Consider the following 13,093-nt stretch of genomic DNA (forward strand, 5'->3'; position numbering starts at 1 on the left):
CATGGACACCCCAGTTTCCAAGGAACCGTTGCCATGGGCACCCCCGTTGCCATGGACACCCCGGTTGCCAGGGAACCGTTGCCATGGACACCCCGGTTGCCAAGGAACCGTTGCCATGGACACCCCGGTTGCCAGGGAACCGTTGCCATGGACACCCCAGTTGCCGGGCAGGAAGGGGATGGTGGGCGTGGCCAGGGGGACCGCCAGGCCAGGTGAGTGACCATCGCTGAGTGACCAGGGCCAGGTGACCATCACCGAGTGACCATCACTGACCATCGCTGAGTGACCATCACTGAGTGACCATCACTGAGTGACCGTCACTGAGTGACCATTGCCAGGTGACCATCAGTGAGTGACCATCACTGAGTGACCATCAGTGAGTAACCGTCACTGAGTGACCATCGCTGAGTGACCATCACTGACCATCGCTGAGTGACCATCACCGAGTGACCATCACTGACCATCGCTGAGTGACCGTCACTGAGTGACCATCACTGACCATCGCTGAGTGACCATCACCAAGTGACCGTCACTGAGTGACCGTCACTGACCATCGCTGAGTGACCATCACTGAGTGACCGTTGCTGAGTGACCGTCACTGAGTGACCATCACTGACCATCGCTGAGTGACCATCAGTGAGTGACCATCACTGACCATCGCTGAGTGACCATCAGTGAGTGACCGTCACTGAGTCACCATCACCAAGTGACCATCACTGACCATCGCTGAGTGACCATCAGTGAGTGACCGTTGCTGAGTGACCGTCAGTGAGTGACCATCACTGACCATCGCTGAGTGACCATCACCAAGTGACCGTCACTGAGTGACCGTCACTGACCATCGCTGAGTGACCATCAGTGAGTGACCATCGCTGAGTGACCGTCACCGAGTGACCATCACTGAGTGACCATCACTGAATGACCATCACTGAGTGACCATCACTGAGTGACCATCACTGAGTGACCGTCTGTGAGTGACCGTCGCTGAGTGACCTTCACTGAGTGACCATCACTGAGTGACCGTCGCTGAGTGACCATTGCCAGGTGACCATCACTGAGTGACCGTCACTGAGTGACCGTCGCTGAGTGACCATCACTGAGTGACCTTCACTGAGTGACCATCACTGAGTGACCGTCGCTGAGTGCCCATCACCGAGTGACCATCATTGAGTGACCATTGCCAGGTGACCATCAGTGAGTGACCATCACTGAGTGACCTTCACTGAGTGACCATCACTGAGTGACCATTGCCAGGTGACCATCACTGAGTGACCGTCGCTGAGTGACCATCACTGAGTGACCATTGCCAGGTGACCGTCACTGAGTGACCGTCGCTGAGTGCCCATCACCGAGTGACCGTCACCGGGCAGTTGCTCACTGAAGGTTGCCAGGCAACCGTTGCCAGGCGGTTCCTGGTTGCCAGGCAGCGGTTGCCAGGTGCCGGCCGTTGTCCCCGCGGTGTCCCCAGGGTGTCCCCGGGGGGTTTCGTGTCCCGGGGGGGTCGTTCCAGGATTGTCCCAAGGAATTGTTCCAGGTTTTGGGGGGGCGTTGTCCCCGTGGGGATTGTTCCCCCAGGGTTGTCACTGTCCCTGCCACTGTCCCTGTCACTGCCACTGCCATTCCCAGGATTGTCCCTGTCACTCCTGGGGTGTCGCTGCCCCTACCAGGGGTGTCACTGTCCCTGTCCCTGTCACTCCCGGGGGTGTCCCTGTCACTCCTAGGATCATCCTCGCCCCTCCCGGGGCTGTCCCCATCCCTGTCCCTGTCTCCACGTCCCTGTCCCCATGTCCCTGTCCATGTCCCCCTGTCTCTGTCCCTGTCCCCATGTCCCCCTCTCCCTGTCCCTGTCCCCATGTGCCTGTCCCCATGTCCCCCTGTCCCTGTCCCCATGTGCCTGTCCCCATGTCCCCCTGTCCCTGTCCCCATCCCTGTCCCCTCAGCAGGGGGAGAAGAGCAGGGGAGCGTGCGCGGGGCAGGGCTGTCCCTGTCCATGTCCCTGTCCCCATGTCCCCATCCCTGTCCCCATATCCCTGTCCCTGTTCCCCTGTCCCTGTCCCCATGTCCCCATCCCTGTCCCCTCAGTACAGGGAGAAGAGCAGGGGAGCGTGTGCGGGGTACAGGGGACTGGACCTGTCCCTGTCCCCCAGTCCCCATGTCCCTGTCCCCCTGTCCCTGTCCCCTCAGCAGGGGGAGAAGAGCAGGGGAGTGTGCATGGGGCAGAGCTGTCCCCGTCCCTGTCCCTGTCTCTGTCCCCCTGTCCCCATGTCCCTGTCCCTGTCCCCCTGTCCCTGTCCCCCTGTCCCCCTGTCCCTGTCCCCCTGTCTCTGTCCCCCTGTCCCTGTCCGTGTCCCCGTCCCTGTCCCCTCAGTACGGGGAGAAGAGCAGGGGGGCGTGCGCGGGGTGCAGGGGACTGGAGCTGTCCCTGTCCCCCTGTCCCTGTCCCCCTGTCCCCCTGTCCCTGTCCCTGTCCCCCTGTCCCTGTCTGTGTCCCCGTCCCTGTCCCCTCAGTATGGGGAGAAGAGCAGGGGGGCGTGCGCGGGGCGCAGGGGGCCGGGGGCCGGGCGGAGCAGGGCGGGGGCCAGGGGGGGCCCGGGCAGGAGGGGGGGGTCCGGGGGGCCCGGGGGGGCGCAGGGCCAGGGGGGGGGCGGCCATGGCGGCGGCGGCGGCCGCGAGCGCCAGGGGGGGCGGCAGCAGCGCGCCCCCCGCCAGCGCCTTCGGCAGCTCCTTCGGGAACGGCAGCGGCGCCTGGGGGTACGGGGGCAGCGCTGGGGGGGGGTCCCGGAACCCCCCGGGCCCGGGGAACCCCCCCCCATTGATACCCCCAGACCCCCCAGCGCACCCCAAACCCCCCCAGCGCACCACAAACCCTCCCGTCCCGGGGGACCCCCCCCACATGCTGGGGGACCCCCCCCATTGATACCCCCAGACCCCCCAGGGCACCCCCAGGGCACCCCAAACCCCCCAATCTCATGGGACCCCCCCCCACTGATACCCCCAGACCCCCCCCAAAGCCCCCCAGTCCTGGGGGACACCCCCATTGCTACCCTAAAGCCCCCCCAGGGCACCCCTAAAGCCCCCCAGTCCTGGGGCACCCCCCCATTGATAACCCCAGACCCCCCCCAAACCCCCAGGACCCCCCTCAGACCCCCCCCTATAGACACCCCCATCCCCCCAAACCCCCAGACCCCCCTAAATCCCCTGTGGACACCCCCAAACCCCCCTACAGACCCCCCCCCAGCCGCTCCCAAACCCCCCCAGCCCCCCAGAACCCCCAGCCCCCCAGAACCCCCAGCCCCCCAGACCCCCTCACCAGCTCGGGGGGGCTGCGGGGTTTTTTGTGGCGCCCCAGGAGCGGGTTGGGCTTCCCGGCCACCCCGTCCCGGTGCCGCCGGCTGGAAATGTGCTGGGGGGGCACGGGGGGGTCAGCAGCACCCCAAAACCCAGAGCGCCCCAAGCGTCGGGCTGGGGGTGTCTATAGGGGGGGTTGGGGGCAGTTTGGGGGTCCCTGGGGCAGTTTGGGGGGTCCCTGGGGGACTTTGGGAAGTCCCTGGGGGGGTTTGAGGATCCAGGGTCAGTTTGGGGATCCCTGGGGGACTTTGGGGGGTCCCTGGGGCAGTTTGGGGGGTCCCTGGGGGACTTTGGGAAGTCCCTGGGGGGGTTTGGGGATCCAGGGTCAGTTTGGGGATCCCTGGGGGACTCTGGGGGGTCCCTGGGGCAGTTTGGGGGGTCCCTGGGGGACTTTGGGAAGTCCCTGGGGGGGTTTGGGGATCCAGGGTCAGTTTGGGGATCCCTGGGGGACTCTGGGGGGTCCCTGGGGCAGTTTGGGGGGTCCCTGGGGGACTTTGGGAAGTCCCTGGGGGGGGTTGGGGATCCAGGGTCAGTTTGGGGATCCCTGGGGGACTCTGGGGGGTCCCTGGGGCAGTTTGGGGGGTCCCTGGGGGACTTTGGGGGGGTCCCTGGGGGGGGGTTTGGGGTCGGTTTGGGGGTCCCTGGGGGAGTTTGGGGATCACTGCTGAGATTTGGGGTCACTCTGGGGGATCCCAGGGGAATCTGGGGTCAGTTTGGGTTCCCAGGGTCAATTCAGGGATCCCTGGGGAGGGTTTGGGGTCACTTCAGGATCCCAGTGGGATCTGGGGTCAGTTCGGAATCTCCGCTGGGATTTGGGGTCAGTCTGAGATCCCAGCAGGATTTGGGGTCCCTCTGGGGGCTCCCCGCAGGATTTGGGGTCAGTTTGGGATCCTGCTGGGATTTGGGGTCCCTGGGTGCTCCCCGGGATATTTTTTGGTCCACCTGGGTGCTCCCTGGGGATTTGGGGTCGGTTTAGGATCCCAGGGGATTTTGGGGTCGGGTTAGGATCCCGCTGGGACTTTGGGGTTGGTTTGGAATCCCAGGGGATTTTGGGGTCGGTTTAGGATCCCGCTGGGACTTTGGGGTCGGTTTGGGATCCCAGGGGATTTTGGGGTTTTGGGGTCCCCCCGGCTGCCCCCCGGGGATATTTTGGGGCTCCCCACCTGCTTGAGCTGCAGCTCGGAGTTGAGGCGCACGTTGCACACCTGGCAGTGGAAGGAGCGCTCGGGGCCCTCGGCCGGGGGGGACCCCCCCGAGCCCCCCGCCCGCGGGAAGGCGCGGATGGGGCCCAGCCCCGAGCGGGCCTCGAGCAGCGTCTTGTGCTTCGTGCCTGGGGGAGCGGGGTGAGCCCCGAAAACAGCCGGGACCCCCGGGACCCCAAATACAGCCCCGGACCACCCAGGACCCCAAATACAGCCCGGGAACCCCTGGAACCCCAAATACAGCCCCGGACCCCCCAGGACCCCAAATACAGCCCGGGAACCCCCGGAACCCCAAATACAGCCCCGGACCCCCCAGGACCCCAAATACAGCCCGGGAATCCCCGGAACCCCAAATACAGCCCCGGACCCCCCAGGACCCCAAATACAGCCCCGGACCACCCAGGACCCCAAATACAGCCCGGGAATCCCCGGAACCCCAAATACAGCCCGGGAACCCCTGGGACCCCAAATACAGCCGCGGACCCATCCCGGGACACACCCCGGACCCCAAAAACAGCCCGGGACCCCAAAAACACCCCCGGACCGCCCCCCCAGGACCCCAAAACCATCCATGAACCCCAAAACCCCACCTGGGACCCCCCCTACACCCACAGGGACCCCCCTGAGACCCCTCCCCAAGACACCCCAATGTTCCCCTGTCCCCAATGTCCCTGATCCCCCCAATGTCCCCAGTGTCCCCAATGTCCCTGATCCCCCCAATGTCCCTGATCCCCCCAGTGTCCCCAGTGTCCCCAGTGTCCCCAGTGTCCCCAATGTCCCCAATCCCCCCAATGTCCCCAGTGTCCCCAGTGTCCCCAGTGTCCCCAATGTCCCTGATCCCCCCAATGTCCCCAGTGTCCCCAATCCCCCCAATGTCCCCAATCCCCCCAATGTCCCAAGTGTCCCCAATGTCCCTGATCCCCCCAATGTCCCTGATTCCCCCAGTGTCCCCAGTGTCCCCAGTGTCCCCAATGTCCCCAGTGTCCCCAATGCCCACAGTGTCCCCAGTGTCCCCAGTGTCCCCAACCCCCCAATGTCCCCAGTGTCCCCAGTGTCCCCAGTGTCCCCAATGTCCCCAATCCCCCCAATGTCCCCAGTGTCCCTGATCCCCCCAGTGTCCCCAGTGTCCCCAGTGTCCCCAATGTCCCCAGTGTCCCCAGTCCCTCCAATGTCCCCAGTGTCCCCAACCCCCCAATGTCCCCAGTGTCCCCGATGTCCCCAATGTCCCCCCAATGTCCCCAGTCCCCCCGGTGTCCCCGGTGTCACCTTTGTTGTGCGCCTCCAGCTGGGACAGGGAGTTGACGGCCACCTTGCAGAGGCCGCAGTACAGGAGCCGCTTGGCCTTCGCCCGCTCCTCCTCCTCCTCCTCCTCCCGCGGCCCCCCCGGCTCCGGCCCCGCCGCCGATGGGGGGGCGGGGGGCGAGGGGGGCCCGGGGGCACCGGGGGCGGCGGGGGCGGGGGGCTGCTCCCCTGGGGAGGGGGCGGGAAATGGGGTTAGGGGGGGTTTGGGGGGAATTTGGGGGGTCTCGGAGGGCTTTTGGGGGAATTTGGGGGGGTCTCGGAGGGCTTTTGGGGGAATTTGGGGCGTCTCGGAGGGCTTTTGGGGGAATTTGGGGGGTCTCGGAGGGCTTTTGGGGGAATTTGGGGGGGTCTTGGAGGGCTTTTGGGGGAATTTGAGGGGTTATGGGGGAATTTGGGGGCAATTACAGGGGGGTTATTGGGGGTTATGGGGGAATTTGGGGGGATTAGGGGGGTTTTAGGGGGAGAATTTGGAGGGGGAAATGGGGGTAATAGGGGAATTTGGATGGGTTGCAGGGGAATTTGTGGGGTTTTTGAGGGGTTATAGGGGAATTTGGGGGTGTTATGGGGGGGTTTGGGGGTTTTTGTGGGGTTATAGGGGAATTTGGGGGTGTTATGGGGGGTTTGGGGGGTTTTTGTGGGGTTATAGGGGAATTTGGGGGTGTTATGGGGGAATGTGGGGGGTTATAGGGGTTTTGGGGGAATGTGGGGGGGGCCAGCACCCACCTGAGCGCTCAGGGGGGTCCCCGGCTGGGGGGGCTGCGGGCGGCTCCGGGGGGTCCCCGGGATCCCCCCCCCGGCGGGCCCGGGCGGCCTCGAGCCCCTTGAGGCGGCGAGCGTGGCGATTGCCCTGGTAGTGAGCGGCGGCCTGGCTCTGGGGACAGGGACAGTGACACAGTGACACAGTGACGGTGAGACAGTGACACACAGTGACAGTGACACAGGGACAGTGACACGGTGACACAGTGACACAGGGACAGTGACACAGGGACACAGTGACAGTGACACAGTGACAGTGACACAGGGACAGTGACACAGTGACACAGGGACACAGTGACACATTGATACAGGGACAGTGACACAGGGACAGTGACACAGTGACACAGGGACACAGTGACACAGTGACAGTGACACAGGGACAGTGACACAGGGACAGTGACACAGTGACACAGTGACAGTGACACAGGGACAGTGACACAGTGACACAGTGACACAGTGACACAGAGCGTGGCGATTGCCCTGGTAGTGAGCGGCGGCCTGGCTCTGGGGACAGGGACAGTGACACAGTGACACAGTGACACACAGGGACAGTGACACAGGGACACAGTGACACAGTGACACAGTGACAGTGACACAGTGACAGTGACACAGGGACAGTGACACAATGACAGTGACAGAGCGACAGAGACAGAGTGACAGTGATACAGTCACAGAGTGACAGAGTGACAGAGTGACAGTGACACAGTGACACAGTGACACAGTGACAGTGACACAGTGACAGTGACACAGGGACAGTGACACAGTGACACAGTGACAGTGACACAGTGACAGTGACACGGTGACAGTGACACAGTGACACAGTGACACAGTGACACAGAGCGTGGCGATTGCCCTGGTAGTGAGCGGCGGCCTGGCTCTGGGGACAGGGACAGTGACACAGTGACACAGTGACACACAGGGACAGTGACACAGTGACACAGGGACAGTGACACAGTGACAGTGACACAGGGACAGTGACACAATGACAGTGACAGAGCGACAGAGACAGAGTGACAGTGATACAGTCACAGAGTGACAGAGTGACAGAGTGACAGTGACACAGTGACACAGTGACACAGTGACAGTGACACGGTGACATAGTGATAGTGACACTGACACAGTGACAGTGACACGGTGACAGTGACATGGTGACAGTGACACGGTGACAGTGACACAGTGACACAGTGACACAGTGACAGTGACACAGTGACAGTGACACAGTGACAGTGACGGTGACACGGTGACACAGTGACAGTGACACAGTGACAGTGACAGTGACACAGTGACAGTGACACAGTGACAGTGACGATGACACGGTGACACAGTGACAGTGACACAGTGACACAGTGACAGTGACACAGTGACACAGTGACACACAGTGACAGTGACACAGTGACAGTGACACAGTGACACAGTGACAGTGACACAGTGACACACAGTGACAGTGACACAGTGACACAGTGACACAGTGACACAGTGACACAGTGACAGTGACACAGTGACAGTGACACAGTGACAGTGACGATGACACGGTGACACAGTGACAGTGACACAGTGACACAGTGACAGTGACACAGTGACACAGTGACACACAGTGACAGTGACACAGTGACAGTGACACAGTGACACAGTGACAGTGACACCGTGACAGTGACACGGTGACACGGTGACACTGACACAGTGACAGTGACACGGTGACACGGTGACAGTGACACGGTGACAGTGACACGGTGACACGGTGACAGTGACACAGTGACACAGTGACACAGTGACAGTGACGGTGACACGGTGACACGGTGACACGGTGACACGGTGACAGTGACACTGACAAAGAGCCCGGGACACGGGGACAGCACGGGGACACTGTCACCCCCCAGGACGTTGTCCCCCCCTCCAGACCCTGTGCCACCCCCTGGGGGACACCCCGGGACACCTTGGGGACACCTGGGGACCCCCAGGCGCCAGCGCGCTGGACCGGGGTCCTGGGGCCTGTCCCAGGTTGGGGGGTCCCCGGGGGGTCTGTCCCATTCTGGGGGGTCTGTCCGGTTTTGGGGGGGTCTGTCCAGTTTTGGGGGGTCCCTGGGGGTCTGTCCCAGTTCTGGGGGGTCTGTCCGGTTTTGGGGGGTCCCCGGGGGGTCTGTCCCATTCTGGGGGGTCTGTCCGGTTTTGGGGGGTCCCTGGGGGTCTGTCCCAGTTCTGGGGGGTCTGTCCCAGTTTTGGGGGGTCTGTCCGGTTTTGGGGGGTCCCCGGGGGGTCTGTCCCATTCTGGGGGGTCTGTCCGGTTTTGGGGGGTCCCTGGGGGTCTGTCCCATTCTGGGGGGTCTGTACCAGTTTTGGGGGGTCTGTCTGGTTTTGGGGGGGGTCCCTGGGGGTCTGTCCCAGTTCTGGGGGGGTGTGTCCTGTTTTGGGGGGTCTGTCCTGTTTTGGGGGGGTCTGTCCTATTTTGGGGGTGTCTGTCCTAGTTCTGGGCGGTCTGTCCGGTTTTTGGAGGGGGGTCTGTCCCATTTTGGGGGGGTCTGTCTGGTTTTGAGGGGGGGGTCTGTCCCGTTTTGGGGGAATCTGTCTGGTTTTTTGGGGGGTCTGTCCCATTTTGGGGGGGGGGGGTCTGTCCTGTTTTGGGGGGTCTGTCCCGTTTTGGGGGGGCTTGTCCCTATTCTGGGCGGTCTGTCCTGTTTTGGGGGGGATCGGTCCGGTTTTGGGGGGGTCTGTCCTGTTTGGGGGGGGTCTGTTCCAATTCTGGGTGGTCTGTCCTGTTTTGGGGGGATCTGTCTGGTTTTGGGGGGGTCTGTCCCAGTTCTGGGTGGTCTGTCCTGTTTTGGGGGGGTCTGTCCGGTTTTGGGGGGATCTGTCCTGTTTTGGGGGGGATCTGTCCGGTTTTGGGGGGGTCTGTCCCAGTTCTGGGTGGTCTGTCCAGTTCTGGGGGGATCTGTCCTGTTTTGGGGGGGATCTGTCCGGTTTTGGGGGGGTCTGTCCCAGTTCTGGGTGGTCTGTCCAGTTCTGGGTGGTCTGTCCTGTTTTGGGGGGGATCTGTCTGGTTTTGGGGGGGTCTGTCCCAGTTCTGGGTGGTCTGTCCTGTTTTGGGGGGATCTGTCCTGTTTTCGGGGGGGTCTGTCCGGTTTTGGGGTCCCGGCGCTCACCTCGGAGTTGAAGCGGATCTGGCAGACGCTGCAGGCGATCACCGGGCGCCGGGGCTTGGCCAGGGCCCCCAGCACCCCCTTGGGCACCGGCTCCATCTGGGGGGGCACAGAGGGGGGGGTCAGCACCCCAAAATATCCCCAAAACCCCAAAGTATCCCCAAAACACCCCTCAAACCGGCCCTGTACCCCAAAAACACCCCAAAAACTTCCCCCAGCACCCCGTTGGGCGCTGTATCCATTTGGGTGGGGCATAGAGGGGGGGTCAGCACCCCAAAATATCCCCCTCAACCCCCCTGTAAAACCCCCAAAGTCCCAAAATGCCCCAAAAACTGCCCCCAGCACCCCCTTGGGCACCGGCTCCACCTGGGGGGGCACAGAGGGGGGGGTCAGCACCCCAAAAACTCCAAAATATCCCCCAAACAACCACAAAAATCATCCCCGCACCCCCAAAACACCCCCAGACCATCCCCAAAAAAATCCAAAATAACCCCCAAAACCCCCAAACAACCCCAAAATCTCCCTTCACCCCCAAAACATGCCAAGAAAACCCAAAATATCCCCCAAAACCATGCCCAAAAATCATCTCTGCACCCCCAAAACACCCCAAAATCCCCCAGAAATCATTCCTGCACCCCCAAAACACCCCAAAATATCCCAAAAAAACCCCAACACCCCCCAAAATAATCTCTACGCCCTCAAAACACCCTAAAATATCCCCCAAAACCCCCAAAATATACCCAAATCCCTCCAAAATTCATCCCTGCACCCCCCAAACCCCCAAAATATCCCCAAAAACCCCAAAATATCCCCCCAAAACTCCAAAACCCCCCCAAAAATTATTCCCGTTCCCCCAAAACACCCCCGAACCATCCCAAAAAACTCCAAAATATCCCCTAAACACCCCAACACCCCCCATAAATCATCCCTGCGCCCCCAAAACCCCCAAAATCAACCCCAAAATATCCCCAAAACACCCCAAGCCCATCCCATCCCCCCCTTTATGTCCTGCCTCCACCCGGGGGGGGGGGGGGTTCAGCCCCCCCAAATCCCCCCCACCCATCCCCCCAAAATTCCCCTCTCGGTTTTGGGGGGGGTGTCAGGATCCCCCCCCCCCCCGCCCCAATTCCGCAGCGCCTCAGGAATCCCCCCCGCCCAAGCCCGGGGGACCGGGCGGGACCGGGCGGGACCGGGACCGCCCCCCCGCCCCCACCCCCGGGGGGGGCATCTGGGGGTCTCTGGGCCCCCCCCCCACCCCGAGTGACTTTGGGGGGGTCTCTGGGTCCCCCCCGCTCGGGTGATTTGGGGGGTCCCGGGGGCGGTTCGGGGGTTCCGCATCGCCCCGAGCCCTGGCGGGGGTCCCGGGGAGGCCCCGGGCGATTCCTGGGGGGCACCGGGGGTTTTTAGGGGTCCCGGGGGGGTCCCGGGGCGTTTTGGGGGTCCCAGCGGGGGTCCCGGGTGTGCCCCCGTCCCCTCCCGTTATCCCCCGGGGTCGCACATTCCCTGTCCCGGGTGGGTTTTGGGGGTCCCGGGGGGGTCCCGGGGGTTCCCCAGCGGTGGGGGGAGGGGGGGGTCCCGGTACGGCGGCCGGGAGGGGGCGGGGCCGCCCCGCTCCCTTCTCCCCGCCCCCCCCCCCCCGGGACCCCTCGCGGCCGCCGACGCGAAACCCCCGAACCCCCCCCCCCCCCGGCCCCCGGACCTCCCAAAACACCCCCGGGACCCCCAAAAACTCCCTCCCGGAACCCCCCGCACATCCCGAGCACCGGGACCCCCCCGAACCCTCCGGTACCGGGAACCACCCGGTACCAGGACCGCCTAAAAGCCCCCCGGAACCCCCCGGGAACCCCCCATGGAGACCCCGGGACCCTCCATCCCCCCCGTGACCCCCCCCCACACCCCGATCACCGGGACCCCCCGAACCCTCCGGTACCGGGGACCCCCCGAAGCCCCGGCCGGGCTCAGCCCCGCCGCTCCCCCCTCCCCGCCGGTACCGGCACCGGGACCCCCCGTCCCTTCCCGCCTCCCGGGACCCCCCGATCTCCCGGCAGCCCCCCCGGTGCCCCCCGGTGCCCCCCGGTGCCCCCCGGTGCCCCCGGCCCCGCTCACCGCGGGCAGCGGCGGCAGCAGCCGGAGCGCGGCGGCGGCGGCGGCGGCGGCGGCCTCGGGCAGGAGGAGGCGGCCGGGGGGCGGCCCCAGCGGCCCCGGGGCCCGCAGCATCGCCCTGCGGCGGGGAGGGGGTCAGGGGGGGGCGCGGGACCCCCGGGCTGGCCCCCCCCGGGACCCCCCGAAACCTCCCGGGCCGCCCCCCCTCCCCGCGCGTTCTTACCGGGGGCGGCCGCGCCGCACCGGGGAGGGGGGGTGGGAGAGAACCGGGGACAGCGCGACCCCCGGGACCACCCCGGGACAACCGGGACCCCCCCCCGCGATCCCCGGAATTCCCCCCGGGACCCCCCCCCCCCATCCCGCCGGTCCCGGTTCTCCCGCGCGGTCCCCGGCCCGCACCGGGGGATGCGGGGGGGGCGCTGAGTGACCTGCGGGACACCGGGACCCCCCCGGGACCATCCCAGACCCCCCCAGCGACCCTCGGGACTCCCCGGCAGCCCCCGGTTCCCCTCCCGCCGCCCCCGCGCGTCCCCGGTTCCCTGCCGGGGGTCCCCGCTCCGCTCCGCGCCGGGGGAGGCCGAGTTCCCCGCGACCCCCCGGTGTCCCCCCCCCACCGCGGGCCTGGACCCCCAAACCCCAAAAATCCCAAACCTCAAACCCCGAATCCAGAAGATCCCAAACCCCCAAATCCCAAATCGCAAATCCTGGAGATCCCAAACCCCCAAATCCCACACCGCAAACATCCCAAACACCGAAGATCCCAAACCCCAAATCCCGAAAATCCCAAACCTCAGACCCCCCAAGATCCCAAACCCCGAAACTCCCAAACCCCGAAATCTCAAATCTAAAACCCCAAATCCCCAAACCCCGAAAATCCCAAACCCCAAATCCCAAAACCCCAAACCCCCAAAACCCCAAACCCCGAAATCCCAAACCCCAAATCCCGAAAACCCCAAATCCCGAAATCCCAAACCCCCAATCCCAAAACCCCAAACCCCGAAAACCCCAAACCCCGAAATCCCAAACCCCGAAATCCCAAACCCCCAGTCCCAAAACCCCAAACCCCGAAAACCCCAAACCCCGAAATCCCAAACCCCGAAACCCCAAACCCCGAAATCCCAAACCCCAAATCCCCAAACCCCAAATTCCCAAACCCCAAATCCCGAAAACCCCAAACCCCGAAACCCCAAACCCCCAATCCCCAAACCCCGAATTCCCAAACCCCAAATCCCCAAACCCCGAAAACCC

The 13,093-nt window shown here is 64.2% G+C and overlaps 2 protein-coding genes across 3 annotated transcripts in view; one reads left to right on the forward strand and one right to left on the reverse strand.

The window, feature by feature from the left end:
* Nucleotides 1–13,093, forward strand: part of NCKAP1L (NCK associated protein 1 like) — a 390,138-nt gene that overhangs the window by 314,505 nt on the left and 62,540 nt on the right. The window lies entirely within an intron of this gene.
* Nucleotides 2,505–11,973, reverse strand: ZNF385A (zinc finger protein 385A). The gene is given in 8 exon segments (XM_068212742.1): nt 2,505–2,615; nt 2,617–2,745; nt 3,311–3,403; nt 4,512–4,678; nt 5,817–6,020; nt 6,576–6,723; nt 9,746–9,841; nt 11,849–11,973. Coding segments are annotated over 8 exon segments (1,059 nt in total). The 5' UTR covers nt 11,960–11,973.

The sequence above is a fragment of the Anomalospiza imberbis genome, chromosome 22 (assembly GCF_031753505.1).
Source record: "Anomalospiza imberbis isolate Cuckoo-Finch-1a 21T00152 chromosome 22, ASM3175350v1, whole genome shotgun sequence".
NCBI classification, from domain to species: domain Eukaryota; kingdom Metazoa; phylum Chordata; class Aves; order Passeriformes; family Viduidae; genus Anomalospiza; species Anomalospiza imberbis.